Here is a 21970-nt window from a genome sequence, read left to right on the forward strand (position 1 = left end):
GCTCCACAACAGCATGAGGAGGTACATGGTTTTGTTGAGAGAATGTGACTGGCTCACAACAACTTTGTGAGGTAAATGGTTTTGTTGAGAGAATGTGACTGGCTCACAACAACTTTGTGAGGTAAATGGTTTTGTTGAGAGAATGTGACTGGCTCACAACAACTTTGTGAGGTACATGGTTTTGTTGAGAGAATGTGACTGGCTCACAACAACTTTGTGAGGTACATGGTTTTGTTGAGAGAATGTGACTGGCTCACAACAACTTTGTGAGGTAAATGGTTTTGTTGAGAGAATGTGACTGGCTCACAACAACTTTGTGAGGTACATGGTTTTGTTGAGAGAATGTGACTGGCTCACAACAACTTTGTGAGGTAAATGGTTTTGTTGAGAGAATGTGACTGGCTCAAGATCACCCAGCAAGTTTCCATGGTAGAGTGGGCATTCAGACTTGGAATTTCCCAGATCCTAGCCCCACAGCATAGACACTGCACTATACTTTGTTTAAGCTCAGGTCTGTCTTGCTCACGAAGGTGATCTTATATTGAGATCAAAAGCGACTCATTAAAGGGGTGTGTGTGTGTGTGTGTATGTGTGTGTGTGTGTGTGTGAGATAAGGGCTATGGCTCAAAGGTAGAGCCTCTGCCTGGTGTGTAGGAGGTCCCAAGTTCAATTCACAGCATCTCCAGTTAAAAGGATCAGGCAGTGGGGGTTGTAAGAAACCTCGACCTGAGACTCTGGAGTTCTGCTGCCAGTCAGAGAAGACCCTCCAGACCTTGATAGGCCAAGAGATCTGACTTGGTAAAAAGCAGCTTCATATGTTTGGTTCTGGTGGGTTTTCCAGGCTGTGTGGCCGTGGTCTGGTGGATCTTGTTCCTAATGTTTCAACTGCATCTGTGGCTGGCATCTTCAGAGGTGTATCACAGAGGGAAGTCTGTTACATATGTGTTCATATATAGCTTCATATGTGTTCATCCACATACATGCATTTGCACAGCTCCCCATAGTAATGGAGAACAATGAATGGCATGGAACTCCTTGCCTGGAATACTAGTTTAAAAGGATCTTCCATATAGTTTAGGGATCTTCCTTTTCCATGAATGCCAATTATGCTGGGAGGGGCAGGAACAACAAAGAAAGGTCTCAGCTTCCATTCCCTGCTTGGCCAAGTACATAGAATCATAGAGTTGGAAGAGAACACAAGGGCCATCAAGTCCAACCCCCTGCCATGCAGGAACACACAATCAAAACACTCCCGACATATGCTCATCCAGCTCTGTTTAAAAACCTCTAAAGAAGGAGACTCCACCACTCTCCGAGGCAAGGATTTTGGACAAGATGGACCACTGGTTCAGCTCTAGCAGGGCTCCTCTTAGATCATGTTCTCACATTCCTGTGTGCAAAAGGCCAAACATTTCCTTCACCATAGTGCTTCCACATGGGACAGAGGCTGAATCTCCTTCTATATACACTGTAGTGACAATCCATAGCAGGAACAGCATGTGGGAAGAGGAGAAAGTGTGCTAATCATATATGACAGAAGCCGAGTCCACTCTATAATCCAGGGTCTGAGATTTCTGTCCTGTGGAAATTGATCCTGATGCACCTCATAGATGCAGCACTGTCTCTCTTATTTTTAATTTCATTCTCCCTTCATGGAATTCAACACACTGTGTGTGTTTTTCTCCACTGGTATTTCATCTTCAGAGCAACTGTATGAGATACATGGAATTGAAATGAATTGACTGGATCAAGGTCATCCAATTCTTCATGGTTGACTGGGGATTTGAACCCAGATCTCCCTGCTCTTAATCCTACACTCTAACCACTAAACCTGACTAATTCTTTCTTCTCACTTCATGCAAGAATTTCTTGCATTATCTCATTTGCACAATTTGAATCCCCGCGCGGATTTTTTTCGCATCATACAGAAGCATCCCTTACCCTCTGAGTATTTAAAAGATGACTTCTCTTGTGTTTGATACATGCTGAGTTCAGTTTAAAGTTTTTGCCACAGTCAGAGCACTTGTAGGGTTTCTCTCTTGTGTGGGTTCTCTGATGTGCTGTGAGGTAGGCTTTCCTGATTAGAGGAAACCATACTTGCTTAAGAGCAAAGACTTGTTTTAGGTGCTTCTCCCTGGTATGGGTTCTTTTGTGAACAATAAGGTGAGATCTCTGGCTGAAACTCTTCTTACAGTCTGAGCATTTGTAGGGCTTCTCTCCTGTATGGGTCCTCTCGTGTTTAGAGAGGCTTGAACTCAGGAGGAAGCTCTTCCCACATTCCGAGCATTCATGCAGTTTTTCTCCCGTATGGATTTTCTGATGCCTGTTAAGGTCAGGTCCCCTCCGGAAGCTTTTCCCACAATCCGAACACTTGTAAGGTTTGACTCCTGCGTGGATTCCTTGGTGTGAAGCAAGGTGGGAACGCCGATGGAAAGATTTCCCGCAGTCCAAGCAGTCGAACAATTTCGCCACTCTGTGGGTTCTCTTGTGTTTGTGAAGGCAGGATTGCCGGCTGAAGATTTTACCACAGTCTGAACATTTTTGGGGTTTCACGCCCAGGTGGGTTCTCTTATGCTTAAGGAGGAGAACACTTTGACTAAAGAGTTTCCCACATTTGTTACATGCCTTTTGCCTCCCACTCTTAATGATTCTCTTCTGGACAGTGGTTTTCCTGACATCCTGACAGCCATTCTGAGGGGGAACGGGCTTTTCCTCTTTGGACTTTGTTTTGTTTTGTTGCTGTCTCGTTGATCTGCGTTGATGCACAGTCAAATCCGCTCCCTCATGACTCTGGAGAGGTAAGTCCTTTGCGCTTCCGAAAGAAGTCCCATGAGGTATTTCTTGCTCAGAATTGTCCAGTAGTAAATTATTCTCCATTCTGTTTGTATTTCCTTCAGCAACATGGGCTGGAATAAAGGAGGAGGGAGAGACATATAAGTTTTGATTCTGCTTTCTCCATTCTACAGTCCTGTGGGTTGAAGCACTCAGCCCACCGCGCTTGGGGTTCCCTGAGAAGATTTGCTGTCCTACAGCTTTGAGGATTTATTCCTATTTTATCTGCCCATGGGGAGTTAGGATTCCCTTCTCCATTTTATCCTCTCAACCTTATGAGGCGGACTTCTGTTGTAACTGTTTCTGAATCTGCTGTGAGTCCCGTCAAACCACAACACAGCACTCCCACTGACTTTGAAACAAAATTCTCAGCCATGTGGAGGCCCTGTTTGGATGGAGACAACAGTGGGTGAGGAGAGAGGACTTAAACTCTTCCTCCCTGCACCATTTTCTTCCACCCGAAACCATCCCAAGGAACCATTATTTGCTCCATTCAGGCAAACTGTGTATACTGCTAAGCCTACGTGTAAGATTTCCCAGTGAAACTACCAGACTTTCTGGGTCCATTTCAAGTTGGGAAGATAGCATGGGGGGGGGGGGGAACGGGACGACCATACATCGTGGTTCAAATCCAAACTGTGCCCCCCCCACACACACATACAGCTGAGAAATTTCAACATGGCAGCCCCATGATTCAGCGCGTGAATGTAAGGTAAGGGGATTTCCTGAGTTAAAGTTTCAAAAGAATTACCCATTAAAATTTACATTTCCATCCCACATAAAGAAGAGTGATAAGTTTTACTTATAGGAGCAATTTCAGGTCAACAAAACAGTGTGAGGAGAAGAAAAATAGTTTGGATTTATATCCCCCCTTTCTCTCCTGCAGGGGACTCAAAGGGGCTGACAATCTCCTTGCCCTTCCCCCCCTCACAACAAACACCCTGTGAGTTAGGTGGGGCTGAGAGAGCTCTGAGAAGCTGTGACTAGCCCAAGGTCACCCAGCTGGCGTGTGTGGGAGTGCACAGGCTAATCTGAATTCCCCAGAGAAGCCTCCACAGCTCAGGCAACAGAGCTGGGAATCAAACCCGGTTCCTCCAGATTAGATACATGAGCTCTTAACCTCCTACGCCACTGCTGCTCCTGCAAGAAAAATCAGGTTCCTGAGAATCAAGTTTCACAAATAGCTGTGAGCACCCAACACATAACTCCCCCAGGCACATTTGGTTTGACAGGAACCACAGTTGGTCTGGGGAGGACATGGAAACAGTATAGCAAGTAGTTAAACTTGCAGGTAGGGAGCTTGGAAGGAATAGTCCTCTGATTAGACAGCACCGGGTAATACAGGACAATAGTTTCTCCCACCTGTATTGGTGACGTCACAATGATTCCTCTTGTCAGAACACGGAACCAGGAAGCTTGCCCCTGCCCCTTCATCTATCCAGGGTACCCCATCAGACTTGGCGAGGGAAAGCACTGTTGCCAGAGAGAAATAAGAGGGTGGAGGAATGTTAATTTCAGTAGTTGCATGTTGCATAGCCATCCTACTGGATTTCCCAGCCAAAGTCATATGCAACAGGCCAGTATAAGTCCACAGATCATCTTCCTTAGTGTGGACTTGTGTGTACACAAGTCTGTCTGTGGAGATAGGGGGATAGGAATTGAAGAGCATATCAAGCATACTGAGGACCAAAATAGACCAGACAGCCACCTTGGGACAAATTTCTGGCCACCGACACCATTTGAGGAGAATTTTGCCATCTTGAAATTGCTGTTGCGGATGGCACTGTGAAAAACCTCCCCATGTCCTTTAAAGTGCATAAACAGCTGTGGGAGGGGGGGTTGGCTTGATATGTCAAAAGGCTCAGAAGAGGGAAGCAAGATCGCCCATTGCTGTCCTACTGTGTGCCCAATCAGGATCGGTCTGACAGAAAATTTAAAAATGGCTAAATACTCCTTTAAAATGGCATCGGTGGCCATGTGTTGACCACTGGCTGCCGTCTCATCTAGTTTGGCCCTGAATTTGTGGCACCCTCACATGAGAATGCGCTGTCCAGGGCTGGATGTATTTTGGTGCAACATGTAATAAATAATCTGTGTCTATCATATGTTTATATCATAGGTTTATGATATGTATTTGTAGACCATCTTTTCACAGTGCCCAAGGAAGCTGACAGAGCTGGCATCTCTAATGATTACCCTCCCCATACTCCTCCTTCAATTGTCACAGATGCCTAATATAGCACAAATGCCTAACCTCACAGGCATGGCCTTCCTGATCTTTCTTCTCTTACCTCTCTAGCTCTCAGAGCCAAACTACTTGTTGAGGTTTCATAAAAGTTGGGACCATTTTCCTATGTCAAAATAGTGCTTGGGGGGATTAATTCAGCAAAAATAGGAAGATGGTGTGGAGGAACAGACAGTAGTAGCCCTTCCTCCCCTCACTAGAGTATCCTGACCCAGATTGGGCTCATTTTAAAAGGCATTCACCACAACTGCTGTGTGGCTGTAGAAAACCCGGACCCAACTTGTTAAAAACCTGAACAAGCAGTTCAGGCTTTCATATTCCTGATATAACTCTGTCCACAATTTTTGGTGGGAAAGGTTGTGCGGGCTGTGAAATGGAATCAGTGAAAGCTCCTCCGAAGGGAGTTTTGACCTTGAAAGATCATATGGGACCGCCTCTCCCAATAAAACCCCCAAAGGCATTAGGCTCAATGGGAAATAACTTGTTGGTTCCTAGCCCTAGAAGCACCTGGCTGTCCTCGACCAGAGCCAGAGCATTTTCGGCCCTGGGCCTGGGTGCAACACTCTTTCAGTGGAGGCCTGGGCCCTGAGGGATTTGGCTCAGTTCCAAAGGGCCTGCAAGATGGATCTGTTCCACCAGGCCTATAGTTGAGGCAGCGACAGTTACATCCCTCCTGGCCTCCTACCCTTATCAATCTTTCTTTCTTTTACCCATTGCCATATCCTTATACACTGGCTGGTTTGAGTTGATTCTCTCCTTTTGTACCCCTTCCTTGGTTGGTTACCCAGATGGTGAGACAAACTGGAGTTGGAAATTGGGCATCACTGCATATTTTAACTGCTTACTGTTGTGATTTTAAACCAAGTATGAAATATTCTGATTGTATACATTTTTTAAGTTGTTAGCTGCCCAGAGCCCAACCTTCTTTGGGGAAGGGTGGAATAAATAAGTAAAACCTTGAAACTCTTGTTGGTCTCTAAGGTGCTACTGGGCTCAAATCCAGCTGTTCTACTTCAGACCACCCTCTGAAACAATCTTCAATTCTCATGAAGAAGAAGAGTTTAGATCAGGGGTCCCAAAACTTTTTAAACAGGGGGCCAGTTCACTGTCCCTCAGACTGTTGGAGGGCCGGACTAAAAAAAACTATGAACAAATTCCTATGCACAAATGATTGTAAAATGTTTGATTTCACCTTTCAGCCTTTCTGTCATGGTCTATTTTTAGAACAGTGACCAAAGTATGTCAAAAGAGTTATGGGGTGGAGGCTCCCAAATATTGTTATTTAGGGGAGGCTGTGGAGATACCTTCCCTGTAAAAAAAAAAAAAGCTAGAACTTTCCCAATGCAGAACATTCCATCTAACTTAGGATCCCAGAGTATCTTCCTGGGTTTCTTTTTTCCTCCTAGCAGCCAGACTGAGCGATTCAGCCAGCCCTGGCTACGTGCACATGCCAATGGGAGTGAGTGAACCAAAAGAAAGCCTAAAGAGAGCAACACATGGAGTGACAGCTGAGAGGAGAGCTGAGGAGCAAGGCGTTTGCCACATGTAAGGTTTCCAACTCTGGGTCAGAAATTCATGGAATTTAGGGGTGCCATCAATGTAGCTTTCCACAATCCAGCTTAGCCCCGTTGGGGCCGAGTTCCTCCTCTCCCTCCCGGAAGGCCCCCACTGCACATGAATGGAGCAATCGCCGCCATGCCTGGCGGGCCGGATAAATGCCTTCAGGGGGCCACATTTGGCCCCCGGGCCGTAGTTTGGGGACCCCTGGTTTAGATGTATATCCCGCCATTATCTCCTGTAAAGAGTCTCTAAGCAATTTACAAACTCCTTCTCTCCCCTGGTCCACAACAGGCACTTTGTGAGGTAAATGGGGCTGAGGAAGTTGGGACAGATCTGTGACTAGCCCAAGGTCACACAACAGGCGTAGGAGGTTAGGAGCTCGTGTATCTAATCTGGAGGAACCGGGTTTGATTCCCAGCTCTGCCGCCTGAGCTGTGGAGGCTTATCTGGGGAATTCAGATTAGCCTGTGCACTCCCACACGCTAAGGTGGCCATGCCCAGAGCTCAGATCTGACAGTTTCTCGGAGACTTCCTCATCAGCCCCACCTACACCTCCCACAAGAGGAAAAAAGAGCAAAGGAGATTGTCAGCCCTTTTGAGTCTCCTGCAGGAGAGAAAGAGGGGATGTCAAAATCTAAACTCTTCTCTCCTCTTCTTCTTCTTCTTAAGCTAGCTAGCCTAGCTAGCTTCTTCTTCTTCTTCTTCTTCTTCTTCTTCTTCTTCTTCTTCTTCTTCTTCTTCTTCTTCTTCTTCTTCTTCTTCTTGATGTGGAGTAGTGGGGGGCTCAAATCCAGTGTCCAAGGTTAAGTCTGCCACTCTCGAGCCACTACTTGTGCTGGGTCTCCTAGCTAGAGTCACAGAGTGCCACCAGGTGGTAAGAACAATTGGTAGGTGCACTGCTTGAGCCTTACCCCATCCCTCAAACCCAAAGGAAAGTAGTCCTTACCCACAGAGGTGACATTTTCATAATTCTCCTGCATAATGTCCCTGTGCAAAGCTTTCTGGTGAGGGTCCAGGAGAGCCCATTCCTCCTCAGTGAAATGGACAGCCACCTCCTCAAAGGTCACGAGCCCCTAAAAACACCACAGAACCCCGTTCAGAAGGAAAGGGACAAAAATGAGGCCTCGGTTTGGACTTACGATCCTGTTATTTCTTCAGCAGAAAAAAACAAGCCCTATTTAAACACGGCACTGCATTGCAAACTTTAGAGCAAGGTACAGAAGAAAGGAGAAATGAAATGTATGCCTCCTAGGTGGCTGCAGAGTGTTTCCACAGTGTAACTGAGAACTTCCATGTTGCTTAAGGAATGGAGTGGAGGGAAGATATTTAACTACTGTTTTTTATTAGACACAAAGAAGTGTCAAGGAGAGTGAAATTGATCACAGGAGTGAAAGGAGGAAGGGGGCAGCTTAATTTTGTCCCAGTCATTCACTGTTTCAGTCTAAATCAACCTCCCTCAAATTGCTTCTCTATGACCGCCTCCTACTGTCATTTCTGGCATCGGTTCAAAAATATATTGAAATTTTAAAAAGAATTGAAGGACATCACTGCAAGACAGACACAAATCAAAAAGCTGGAAGCCTTAGGAATGATATATGTTACAGCTGCTAGCAGGATGTTTCAAGTTAATATCTTGGCCAATTGGCCATGCTGGCAGGGAATGATGGGAATTGTAGTCCATGAACATCTGGAGTGCCATAGGTTTGCCACCATGGCCTTCCACCTCTCACCTTTCACCCCAATTGGCCATGCTTTCACCAATTGGCCACCAAATTGGCCACCTTTCACCATGGCCTTCCACCTCTAACCTTTCACCCCAATTGGCCATGCTGGCAGGGAATGATGGGAATTGTAGTCCATTATCCCTAGGAGGCGCCATACCAGAGTTGAAAATGCTTTGGAGGCCTGATTCCGAAATTAGATATCTCCAAAAGAACTCGTTGCAAGTTTTCACATTCCACAGACACTGAAGGCAAATTCCTTTGCCTGAAAAAGAACTAAACAAACAGAAAAACCAGCCTCTCTGCTATGGAAAAAAGGAAGAGCCAGACATTCAACCAGAAAACATGAAAATGGCTCAACTTTCATCCTCAGAAAGGACTCCTTGATCCCCTTGAGGTCCCAGGACTCCAGTGTGAGAAGTGCTAATTTGTTGAACTGGAAGAAAGGCGCTCTTTTGACAATGATATCTCCAAAGAAGGGAAAGACCTTCTGCTTTATCACGTATCCACGGTGACAGGGCAAGACCACAAAACTTGGACTGATCCAAAAGAGCCACCCCCACAGTCCCCTTCTCTCTCCCCTTTCCAAAAGAGTCACCCCTTTCAAACTCCCTTACCGGGTCCAGGTCTAATGCAGCCATTTCCCTTCCATGTCTTCGGCAACATTGGAGGAATCTTGAGTAGAAGGACGACTTTCCTTGGTAGCCTGGGACTGAGAGAGTTTTATAAAGCATTTCTTTGTTAGCTGTGATGAGTTAACCGACCTTGTGAAACACTTTGTGGGGCAATAATTATCCTTAATTCTTGCTGACATCAAACTTTTCATTTTGTTACCAGCTTTTATGTCCATCGTCCTGCTGTTGTATTTAATAAATAATAAGAAATATGTGGCTTGGCTGTAAGGAATCTGTCTCCACAGAAGTGACCTTGACAGACCTCAATAGTCACAGTCCATATAAATCCATAGGTGGGGCAGGTAGGTAGGTAATATTTATATGTTCTTACCAGATAAGAAAGTGGGACTTAAGTCATTCCCCAGCTCCATTTGTATAATTTCTAGAAGAGAAAGGCAAGGGAAAGTAAGAATCCAGGTCCTGCATATTGTATACACAATATAACCCTCTTTTGGAACTAGTTTAATGCTTTCTAAATCTGTTAACTTTATAACATGTAATGATTTTACAAAGCAGAGCTGCAGTGGTGTAGTGGTTAAGAGTAGGTGTACAGATTAGAGTACACCTACTCTTAACCACTACGCCACTGCTGCTCTGCTTTATAAAATCTAGGTGAAAAGAACTGGGTTTGATTCCCCGCTCTGCCGCCTGAGCTGTGGAGGCTTATCTGGGGAATTCAGATTAGCCTGTACACTCCCTCACACGCCAGCTGGGTGACCTTGGGCTAGTCACAGCTTCTTGGAGCTCTCTCAGCCCCACCTACCTCACAGGTTGTTTGTTGTGAGGGGGGAAGGGCAAGGAGATTGTCAGCCCCTTTGAGTCTCCTATGGGAGAGAAAGGGGGGATATAAATCCAACTCTTCTTCTCCCAAGATTATTGGAATGAGCTAAATAAGGGCTTTGTATGGCTTTACTTCCCAGATTACTTTCAAACCTATTCTAGCAACCACAACTTTTGCAAAGATTCATCTGCTGGATTAGACCGTTACCCCTTCCAGTCCAGCATCCTGGTTTCCAACCATGACCATCAAATGCCCCCAAAGCAAGAATAGCCCCCGCCCACCTGCCTTCCAACATCTGCTTGTGAGAGGTATACCACCTCTAAATTTATCCAACACAGCCAGTAGCTTTTGTCAGATCCCTACTCCACCAATAAAGTCTGTCAGCAAGGGTAGCCAACTCCAGGTTGGGAAATTCCTGGAGATCTGGGGATAGACCCTGGGGCGGGCAGGATTTGGGGAGCAGAAGGACCTCAGTGGGGTATAAGAACATAAGAACTAGCCTGCTGGATCAGACCAGAGTCCATCTAGTCCAGCACTCTGCTACTCGCAGTGGCCCACCAGGTGCCTTTGGGAGCTCACGTGCAGGATGTGAAAGCAATGGCCTTCTGCTGCTGCTGCTCCCGAGCACCTGGTCTGCTAAAGCATTTGCAATCTGAGATCAAGGAGGATCAAAAGGTTATTTGTATTATAGATCGACCTTCTCCTCCGCTAAAATCTATCCCATTTGTACCCCGAAAGTTATCCAGGTTAGTGGCCATCACCACCTCCTGTGGCAGCATATTCCAAACACCAATCACACGTTGCGTGAAGAAGTGTTTCCTTTTATTAGTCCTAATTCTTCCCCCCAGCATTTTCAATGAATGCCCCCTGGTTCTAGTATAATGCCACAGAGTCCCTCCAGAGCAGCCATTTTCTTCTTTCATCTGGAGATCAGTTGCAATTCCAGGAGATCTCCAGGTTGCACCTGGAGGTGGGCAACCCCACTCTCATTTGAGGAATTTTTGGAAATATCACTGGTAGGGTTTCCACACTGTTGGATACGGCATTCTCCAAAATCAAGTCATAGATTCATAGAGTCATAGAGTTGGAAGAGACCCCCAAGGGTCATCAGATCCAACTCCCTGCAATGTAGGAACACATAATCAACACACTCCTGACAGATGGCCACCCAGCCTCTCTTTAAAAACCTGCAAAGAAGGAGACTCCACCACACTCCAAGGTAGTGCATTCCACTGTCGAACAGCCCTTACTATCAGGAAGTTTTCCATGATGTTTAGCTAGAATCTCTTTTCCTTAACCTTGAACCCATTACTCCTGGTTCCAGTCTCTGGAGCAGCAGAAAACAAGCTTGCTCCCTCACCAACATGACATCCCTTCAGATAACTAAATATGGCTATCATGTCACCTCTTAACCTTCTCTTCACCAAACATACCAGCTCCCTAAGTCTCTCCTCGTAGGGCATGGTTTTCAGATCTTTCCTCTGAACCCATTCCAGCTTGTCAATATCCTTCCTGAATTGCGGTGCCCAGAATTGTACACAATATTCCAGGTGAGGTGTCCTAACCAATGCAGAATAGAGAGGTACAACGAATTTAGGTAGAACTAGAATTCTACTGAGATTCATTCATTCATTTCATTTCTTTTCCCCTTCCTCCACAGAGTGTCCTGCATCTTTAGATTCAACTTCCTGATGACAGAACTCACCTTTAAATGCCGACAGCACGTCTTGTGTGATAATCCTTTTCTGAGAGAAATGCTTTATCCTCTTTTCGAGCTCGACTAGACCCATTGCAGGATTAGGGAATACCCCATTGTTCCTGATGAAGAAAGAGAGGGGAAGGTAAGAATGTGTCCCGCTTATCTGTTAAAATATTTATACCCAGCCCAGTCCATCATGGGCCCCATTCTGACACATCTCTAGGCTGATTCTGTTCGAATGTTCTTCCTTCACCTTCCCTCCCAAACCAGAAGAGGTTGTTGTTGTCTTTAATATTGCATACAGAACATTATCATCCAAGCATTCACCTTCCGGACTTTCACCTGCTACTTTGGTCTACTGGTTTTTGTGCTGCTGTTATTGTTATGGTTGTTGTTGTTGTTGCTATTGATATTGCTAGGTCTGATATGTCAAATCGCCATCGTTAAATCTAAACTTGATTGTGTTATCATTATATCTATTTTATTGATATCTAAATTGTTTATTGCTTATAGAATATCACTGTGATGCATTATTATGCTGTTGATATTGTTGTATTACAGCGATGGCGAACCTTTTCGAGACCGAGTGCCCAAATTGCAACCCAAAACCCACTTATTTATCGCAAAGTGCCAACACGGCAATTTAACCTGAATACTGAGGTTTTCATTTAGAAAAAACTGTTGGCTCCGATGCATGTGTTACTCAGGAGTAAGCTTGGTGGTGGTGGGTGACTTTGCTTTGAAGCAACCGTGCAACTCTTCCAACGGGTGAATCACGACCCTAGGGGGGTTTACTCAGAAGCAAGCCCCATTGCCAGCAACCGAGCTTACTCCAAGGTGAAGGATCACGCTTTAGTTTAACAGCGCTTAACAGGGTTACCTACACTGCTTCCCCAAAACTAGGTCTTAGGTTTAATGCTAATAATCGAGCCCAGAGGCCCAGGCCAGTCTAGATTGTGGGGGGGGGGGGGACTATGTTTGCACGTGCCCACAGAGAGGGCTCTGAGTGCCACCTCTGGCACCCGTGCCATAGGTTCGCCATCACTGTTGTATTATGATTTATTATTGTTGCTGTCTATGCTATGCTTTATTGTTTGTTCACTACTGTTGTTCGCCAGCCTGAGCCCTCCAGGGGAGGGCGGGATATAAATTAAATGTGAAATGAAATGAAATTGTGATCTTTCACAAACCTGCTTGCGTATGATCTTTCCAGGAGAATCATAGCAAAAGTGAAATTGAACACAACATTGGGAGGAAGGTTGCCTTCTTTTTAGATCTCCTTGCCCACAGTTTCTCTTGGCATCTCCTCATACTGTACACCTACTGGCCAGCTTTCTGGCCAGCTTTTTACAATAACAGTAGAGAACTAGTGTGGTGTGATAGTTAAGGTGTCAGACTAAGAAATCCAAGTTCAAATCCCCACTCTGCCATGAAAACTGACTGGGTGACCTTCAGCCAGTCACACACTCTTGGCCTTGACCCTGGCAAGTATTCGGATGGGAGACCTCCAAGGAATACCAGGGGCAGGATATGGAGGTAGAAGGGAATGGCAAACCACCTCCAAACATCTTTTGCCTTGAAAATCCTGCAGGCTCGCCAGAAGTCAGTTGTGACTTGACAGCAAACAAACAAAAATCAATACTATAGCAATATACTAACTACTGATGATTATTATTTTTTACAAAAAGAAAAGGTATCCAAAACCCTCTGGTAGCATGGCCCACCCACCCTAGTGGAGGGAGGGGGAAAGGGAGGGGTGGCATGCAAGGGAAGGGGAGGGAGAGGAGGGGAAGGGAAGGGAAGGGAAGGGAAGGGAAGGGAAGGGAAGGGAAGGGAAGGGAAGGGAAGGGAAGGGAAGGGAAGGGAAGGGAAGGGAAGGGAAGGGAAGGGAAGGGAGGGAGTGACAGGTGGCCCAGCACATGGCCCACCCACCCTCGCGTAGGGAGGGGGAGGTGAAGGAGGGGTGGCATGCAAGGGGAGGGGGGAGGGGAGGGAGTGTGGGGTGGCATGCAAGGGATGGAAGGGAAGGGGAGGGGGAATGGCAGGCACAGGTGGAACATTTATTTATTAATTCCATTTATACCCTGACTTTCTCTCCAATGCGGCTTGCAACATTTTCTCTTCCATTTTACCTGCACAACAACCCTGTGAGGTAGGTTAGGCTGACAGAGAGTGACAAGCCCAAGGTCACCTAGCAAACTTCCATGGGAGAGTGAAGATTCGAACCCAGGACTCCTGCGTCCTAGCCTGGGGGAGTGCATGGAGAATAACCCTCTATGGATGCTTTGGTGTGAGTGGGAATTGAAATAAGTGCGCTATTGGAAACCAGGGGCAACTGGAAGCAGCCCCAAGTCTATTTGCTCCAGTCCAGGGCAGTTCCAAAAACAAGTCAAGCAGAGCAACGTGTGGGCAGTAAAACATACCTGCTTACAGAAAACATATGGGAAACATACCTGCTCCTCGTCCTACTGATGCTCTAGAGGAGACATGGAGAGAGAGAAAAGAAAACCAATCAGAAACAAACCCAAAACCTCCGTATCTTTTGAAGTACCTATATTTGCAGACAACGGCAGGAAACCTTATCAGCTGGGAGACCAAAACATACTGCACATTAATTCTGAGTGGATTTAGGAAAATGTTTTTTTAAGGCTGGGATGTTAAATCAGATTGATTCGAAACCTTGGCATCAATTAAAAAGTGTGCCCCTGATGATTTGGGCGGCAGATCTTTTTAAAAGCAACTTTTTATTAATGTAAAAATGTAAGAAGAGCCCTGCTGGGTTGGACCAGCGTTCCATTTGGTCCAGAATCTTATCTCACACAGTGGCCAACCGGTTCCTCTGGAAGCCCAACAACAGAGCATAAAGGCCGAGGCCTTGCCCTAATGTTGCCTCCTGGCAGTGGCATTCAGAGGCTGACTGCCTCTGAACCTGGAGGTTCCGAAATGTGAGTTATTGCCTATCCAACATGTGGCAGGTGCATTCCTGGAAGAATCATAGAATCATAGAGTTGGAAGAGACCCCCAAGGGCCATCAAGTGCAGCCCCCAAGAAGCATTCCTTCTTTTCTCAATGCAGGAGGGCATGCCTTTTCAAATTCAGCAAGAATAATAATACAAAGTCCTGCTGGAACAGACCAATGGATCATCTGGTCCAACATCCTGTTGACAACAGTGGCCAGTCAGATGCCACAGAGAAGTCCACAGGCTTCCCTCTGACCGTTCTCAAGTATCTGCTGGTTGGAGTCATCCTGCCTTTGAATCTAATGGCTCCCATTTGGCTAGCAATGACAGACATATCTTGCATAGTTCTGCCACACATTCCCCCCCCCCCCCCGGCTTTTCTCTTCTCCACACCACAACTTTCTTAAGGTTGCTTTTCAGGTGGTGTTGTTTTTTAAGTGGACTTTGGTTAGACAGAAGATCTAGCAGGTCAAAACCCAAACCACCTGCTCCGCAGCATATTTTGCATTTGACAAAGTGGGTCCCAGCCCAGAACATGTCTGCTATCATACATTTGTTTGCTGTTAAGGCTACTGCAATGGGTCTTTCATCGGGCAGCCCTTGAAGACATTTTGCCCGTTTCACCTAGTTCAGTACATTGCAGCAAGTTTGCTTGTTGGGGTGGACTTCAGGCAAGTCCATCTCTCCTGTGCTGAGATACCTTGTTGTGAACCGCTGGTAGCAGAGAGTCAACATACAAGCTCTTTAAGTTTAAATAAATAAACGTGTGAACAAAAGTGACCCAAATCTTACCGTGTTGAGGATTTTCATCTTTGCAGATGGTCTCCCACTGCTTTCTGCATCCATGCCAGGAAGTGAGGTCTTCTTGCTACTTCCTGAAATGTTCTCGCCTCTCCTTGCAACAATCTCTCTGTCCAGCTCCTCCAGCCTCCTCAATGCACATTTTTCTTGCTGTTCAATAAACGTCCGCAACTCATTCCACTCCCGGATGATCATCTTCCTCTCGGTTTCTGTCTCTCTCTGCAATTACAACTGGAATTACAACTGATCTCCAGCCAGGCAACAGAGATCAGTCGCCCTTAAAAAAAAACAACGGCTGCTGTGGTAGGTAGAGTCTATGACATTATACCCTGCTGAGGTCCTTTCCCTCCCAAGACTCCACCCCTAAAATGCCCAGGAATAGAGCTGGCAAACTTCCGGACCAGGCCCCTGTGCTGGATGATATGAACATATAGTTTATAATGTTTTAAGCCGACGCGGCGATTTAATCCATATAAAGTTATATGAGTGCCAATTCACGCAGTCACCGGCACTACAAAAACTTACTTTCGTTGGAAGAAAGCAGAAACTCATAGAGCAACCTGACACTGGAGCTTTGATTTTGAAGAAACAAGAACCCTCAATTGAGATAAGGAGATACAAATACAGATAAAAATGACATAAAATCTTAGTTGATATAGCAGCCAAGATCTCTAGATAGGGCAAGAGATGACATAGAGAATACACGCCCAATTGTGGAAAGCAAGGTGGGCTTTGGAGAGGAGTGGAGATTCAAATGGCAATGTGTAAGTATTCCAAATCTAGCCAATGGTCAGAAGACAAGGAGGGATGTTTGTAAGAGGGTATAAATTATATTACACAAGCAACAGCCCCTTGAACCTCCTCCCTGTTGCTAACAGAGGAGAGTTCCCTCTTCTGCGCAAAATTGAATAGAAACAATAAATCTAAAAGAAAGACACTAGAAGAGCTTTTGGATGCGTTATTTTTACTTAACCCGGTCAGGGGCTTTTGCTCTGCAATAGACAGAGGGCGCTTGCTCTAATGGACAGGGCCTTGCCCTGTGTCTATCATGGAGAATTCTCTTCTCCCCACATCCACAGTGTGTCCAATGACAGCATCTATTTTATGTGGGTCTTTTTTGCATTACTTGGGCTTAAAACAACTGGTAGGGGGGCTTCTTCATAGTGGCCGCTCTAGGCATTTTGCAGCTTGAATGAGTCTCTCCTCCTCTACTGACACTAAACCTGTCCTGGCCCCTAAGGCCCTGTTACCCCAATCACCTTCCCAGGGGAATACGTTGGGGATCCTTGCGTTGGGCAATCGCCCTGGTGACAGTGGACTCCTTCAAAATCTGCCATCAGAGGTGATTGCCTCACCTTGCCACACAGAGGAGCGGGCCACATTTCCTATCTGTGAAGCTGCATGGGGCAGGGGGAGATTGAACCCCCCCCCCTTTTTCCTCAGTTCTAAACCCCTGGTCCAAATTAATCTCCTTTAGTGACATTTTCCCAAAATGTCTACAATTTGAATTGTGAAACTTCAACTACACATGTGGGTTTGCTGCACTGAAGGAATTTCGAAAGAATGCCCCTGCCTCCACGCAGCTTCGCTTGGCTTTTGTTCCAAGAGGATGCTTACCAGAAACGCCTCGCTTTTCCTGAAACATTCTTCTTTCATGCCTTCTCTTTCCTTCTCCTTGCCACTTTGCTGCATCTGCAGGTTCGGGGGAAATGCAACAAGTAAAGAACTTTCCTGCCGATATCCAAATTGAATTCTGTAAGTTGAAACAAATCACTTTTGTGGGAAATAACACTGAGATGAGCACACTGTCTGCCTCAAAACTCTGTTCCTCACACAAAACCATTTGCCAGAACTGAAACCTCTCTAAACACAAGCAGGTGTAAAAACCTGTTTGTCCTCATACCTCGTGGGCACTGGCTCCCCTCAAATTCTGAAAAAACATCCAGACATTTCCTAGTGCTTTGAGAAAATTATCCCTTAGTTCTTTGTAATAGCCCAGCCCCCACTTTTAAAGGCAAAGAATGGGGTCGGCCGACAGGTGCATCCCACCTTTGAGAAGCAGAAAGATGATGTTTTAGCCTAAGACTTTCCCTGTTGGAATAAACACAAACAACCTCTTACCCAGAATCTGCCCTCACATCTCTTGCAAGAATTGCATCACCTCGCCCTTGCAGAGTTTCCTCCCTTCGTTGCTGTTTGTACATAAAGTGGTTGTATAGTAATGGTACTGTTATTATTGCTTTTATTTGTCTTAGCCTCTGGAGCAGCAGAAAGCAAGCTTGCTCCATCTTCAACACGACACCCCTTCAAATATTGAAACATGGCTATCATGTCACCTTTTAACCTTCTCTTCTCCAGACCAAACATACCCAGCTCCCCAAGTCTCTCCTCATATGGCACGGATTCTAGGCTTTTTACCTTTTTGATCATCCTCCTCTGGACCCGTTCCAGCTTGTCAGTATCCTTCCTGAATTGTGGGGCCCAGAAATGGACACAGTATTCCAGGTGAGGTCTAACCAACACAGAATAGAGTCATGCGTGCTAATATGTCAAATTCCTAGACACTTCCATACTTTTCAAGTAGATTACAGCTAAGGAGATCCTCTGGTGACTTTCTTAGCTACCACATCACACATAATGCATGTAATACATTTATTCCCTGCTTATTTACCAGTACTTGTTTTTAGAAAATAGGTAAAACCATGTTCAGAGGCAAATTATAACTCCTAGATACCGAGATTACTGGGAGACACTCACCAACTTACAGATAGAGGTTGCCACAGGTGTGTGAGGTACCTGGAGATTTGGGATTGGAGCCTGAGAAGGGAGGGATTTGGGGAGGGATTTCACCTAGAATCTAAATATTAGTTTCCAGGGAACTAATCTCTGTAGTCTGGAGATCAGCAGTAATTCTAGGAGAATGTATTGTCGAAGGCTTTCACGGCCAGATTCAACTGGAACCAGCATTCTAGGAGAGTTCCAGGCTCCACCTGGAGGTTATGAATCCATAATTGAATTAATTGGGGACAGGTTCACCGTAATATAATACAAACCCCCACTCTGCAAACTTTGGATCTGAATGGACCAATATAATATTTCCAAAAAAGTTTACAAACAAATGTATACTTCAAAATGATTGCTGTCTGTTTCATTCACAAGTCAGGTTCTCCCACCAAGCATTTATAATGCAAAAATAAATGTATATAAATTAAGCAAACATTTTGAACCTCTTATTTCTGAGATTCAAGTAGATTATCACCAGGTAAACGCCACATACCAGGAATGAAATCTATATACAGGGCAATAAAGCCACTGGTTTTAGGTTTACTTTCGTGTCCACTTTTTCTAAGCCCATATAATTTTTTCCCCTTAAACAATATTTTTTCCAAAATATTCCTATTTATATAGAAAGCATAAGCATATCTAGTTTTTTTTTCCCATGGGACTGCAGAAATTTTACAGCGTTTCCAGCACCAGGAGCGCATGCATCTGCCTTCAAAGGAAAAACTCTTAAATATTGTCAATTAAAATCCGGACCAGCTTTTGAAGAAAGAGAAATCCTTTTAAAAGTCTTTCTGAATTGTTCTGCTTTCACACAGTTTTTGAAATAAATGCAGTGCTTGCTTGGTAAACAGATTAAAGCCACTTTCCATACGCTCATAGGCAATCTCCGCTTAATTATTGACTCACCAGGATCCAAATCTGAGTCTGAAAAAATAGTGAGCCCTGCAAAGGGGGGTGGGGAGTAAATACACAAATCTATGAATTTCCAGGGTAGTATCTCGCAGTGGTTAGAGCAGAAGCGAGGAAACGGGTTCAAATCCCCACGTTCTCCCGGCATAATCTACCTTGCAGGATTGTTGTGAGCAAAAGAAGAGATGCAAATCGTCTGCCCTGAAGTTCAAGGGAAAGAGGTCGGGATGCTATAAGACGGAGCTGTGGTTTAGATGACTCCACAGAGATATTTTTCTCCTCCTCCCAGCCCCCGTCCCCACGCCCCTTCCATACCTTTGTCCTCTACGAGCTGAAACTGCAGAAGGAAGAAAAACAGCGGATCTCCTCCGACCTTTGTCTATAGGTTCTCCCCCCCACCGGCCACAGGGACAGGGCGGAGATTTGCTTTTCAATGGGGGTGCCGGATGCAACTGGAAAAGTTCTTGGAAAATTTGCTTCCCACCGACGGGCACAAAGAAAGGAGCGATCCGTTGTCAAGAGTCCGGGGTTTTATACAGCCCTCTGGTGGTTGCAGCCAGGGCGCACTCTTTGCGTGCGTGTGTGTGTCGGCAAGTCACAGCTAGTTCATGGCGACCACCTAGGTCCTAGGTCAGTGGTGGCGAACCTCTGGCATGGGTGCTAGAGGTGGCACTCAGAGCCCTCTCTATGGGCACGGGCAAACAGAGTGCCCCCCCCCCCCATCTAGGCTGGCCTGGGCTGCTGGGCTCGGTTATTAGCATTAAACCTAAGACCCAGTCTTGGGGAAGCAGCGTAGGTAACCCTGTTAAGTGCTGTTAAGCCCGTACTGAGATTTTTTAAGCCTGCGAAGGAACTAAAAGTACGCAATCCTTTACTTGGTAAGCTTGGTTTTAACAGCAGTAGGAGGCTACTTCTGAGAAGAGCCTCACAAGGGTCGTGATTAAGTAGTTACCTTTGAGTGGTTTTAACCACTATTGGAGATTGTAGATTGCATCCTGCACTCTAAAGCTTGAGAAAATCCTCACAATGTGTTTTATATTTTTGTAAACTGTGGGGAGTGGGGCTATGGTTGAAGTATCTGTTTATATGTGTATGGCGCGCAGCTGATAAACAATGAAGCGACCAATTTGATTATTTTATTATTGTATATACAAAGAAGTGTCGTGATTCCACTTACATTTGGAAAGATTTACTTGCGAGTTATTGTTCAAAGCAAAGCCACCGACTCCCACCAAGCCTGCTCCTGAGTAACGCACGCCTCAGAGCCCACCGTTTTTTCTAAACTAAAACCTCAGTATTCAGGTTAAATTGCTGTATTGGCACTTTGCGATAAATAAGTGGGTTTTGGGTTGCAATTTGGGCACTCGGTCTCAAAAAGGTTCGCCATCACTGACCTAGGCTTTTTTCAGTGACTGACTGAACAAACTCTCTAGTAAGACTGCACACCAACATCAGTGTCGGGTTGTTTTGAGAGTTGAGAGTGGATTGTTATTCTGTGTGTGTAATTATTTGTACAGCATGTTGGTTTTTTGTTCCTGTGCAAAGCGGCAGATAAAGCCTTCCTGTTGGAACGAGACCTGCTGTCTGCGTGTTCTTTTCTACACTGCAAGCAGTTACCTCCTGAGTTTTCCAACAAGGGGAAGTTGGCACCTAGCCCTTCAACTGCCTGCTAGGCCAACACAGCTGGGCCCCCAGACTCTGTATGGTCATTTGTCCTGCGGTCACCCTACTTTGGAACAGCTGCCAAAAGTACTGCGCTTTGGACCAGAAACCAGCATACATCCTCTTGGAGGACAGAGTTCCCTGAATGTGAGGATGTACAGTGTGTGATGGCCCACACCTTATTTTAGGGTGCAGAGCATTTAAAGTACCTGAATCAGAATTCAAGAACTAGGAAATTTGAATAAGGAACTGGGAATTAGGAACGAACTGGAATCCAACTTCAGCCTCCTACCACAAAAGGAAAAGCCCCAGGCCCACCAAATGCATGCGTGGAATTACGCCCAAAATACTCTGGAGGTGATGGCTATGAATGCTCGCTCTCCTGCCAAAGAATTGAAGCCAGAGCTGATCCGTTTCACCTTGGGGAACAAGAGGACTTAATTCCCGAAGTCCCTTTTCACAGGGGTGGCAACACTGAAATCCGCCTGTCTTCACATTTTAAGTTCAGCCCGTGTTTTAATTCACCCTGCCAGCATTTCAACAGCCCCTCCTAGCTCTACCAAAAACTGGATTTTTCCTCCAAAACTCAACCCCCCAATGAACAAAAAGGTATTGAAAGGGCTCTTTTGGCCAGCAATTTGGATTTCGCCACCCTTCTGACTTAGATACCAATTAGTAGCCTGGCAAGGGCCCTGTCTGCCCCCTCCCCCGTCATCTTCAAGGAATTCTAGACCGTGGAACTCCACTCCTTCCTTTCTTTTCAGACAGGCAAAGTATATGTTTCATTCTCCTCTTTATTCCCCTTTCAGGTAGCATGAGTGTAGAAGTTATTATGCAGGATCAAAGGCTTACTTTTGAATAGGCGCTCTCTATTTTCTTTATGCCTGACCCCCCCCCCCTTTTATTCCAAATAAAAGTGCATGGTCTAAAGCAGGGGTAGGGAACCTGCGGCTCTCCAGATGTTCAGGAACTACAATTCCCATCAGCCTCTGTCAGCATGGCCAATTGGCCATGCTGGTAGGGGCTGATGGGAATTGTAGTTCCTGAACATCTGGAGAGCCGCAGGTTCCCTACCCCTGGTCTAAAGGCTCCCCAAGGAAACACAGACTGAAGGTGAACTTAAGAAAGGTTGTTATCTGAGGACAGTAGGAATCCCCTGGATTTGCAGCTCATCTCCAGACTATAGAGATCAGTTTCCCTCAAATGAAACTTAGCTTTAGGGAATAAGTTTCTATAATAAGATTATAATTACCAAACGGGTCCACCTCCAAAGCAACCATTTTCTTCACAGAAATGGATCTCAATTTTCTGGAGATCAGTTGTGCTGCTGGAGATCTCTAGG

The 21970-nt window shown here is 45.6% G+C and overlaps 1 protein-coding gene across 3 annotated transcripts; it reads right to left on the bottom strand.

Moving 5' to 3' along the window:
• Positions 1-1099: 1099 nt before the first annotated feature.
• On the bottom strand, positions 1100-19602 carry LOC125428681 (zinc finger protein 436-like). 3 transcript variants are annotated; one of them, XM_048489192.1, is made up of 10 exons: positions 19282-19602; positions 16891-16965; positions 15265-15492; positions 13966-13988; positions 11519-11631; positions 9364-9414; positions 8976-9070; positions 7584-7710; positions 4195-4305; positions 1100-2906 (listed from the first exon to the last, which is right to left on the bottom strand). In XM_048489192.1, the coding sequence occupies exons 2-10, from the start codon at positions 16963-16965 to the stop codon at positions 1921-1923; spliced, it is 1809 nt and encodes a 602-aa protein (XP_048345149.1). In that variant the 5' UTR covers positions 19282-19602; the 3' UTR covers positions 1100-1920. The 3 variants fall into 3 exon arrangements, with proteins under 3 accessions (XP_048345149.1, XP_048345150.1, XP_048345148.1); XM_048489193.1 differs by lacking the exon at positions 19282-19602 and adding an exon at positions 17692-17715 and having other exon boundaries at positions 16891-17026; XM_048489191.1 differs by lacking the exon at positions 19282-19602 and adding an exon at positions 17692-17714.
• Positions 19603-21970: the final 2368 nt, after the last annotated feature.

The sequence above is a fragment of the Sphaerodactylus townsendi genome, linkage group LG03 (genome assembly GCF_021028975.2).
Source record: "Sphaerodactylus townsendi isolate TG3544 linkage group LG03, MPM_Stown_v2.3, whole genome shotgun sequence".
Classification (NCBI taxonomy): domain Eukaryota; kingdom Metazoa; phylum Chordata; class Lepidosauria; order Squamata; family Sphaerodactylidae; genus Sphaerodactylus; species Sphaerodactylus townsendi.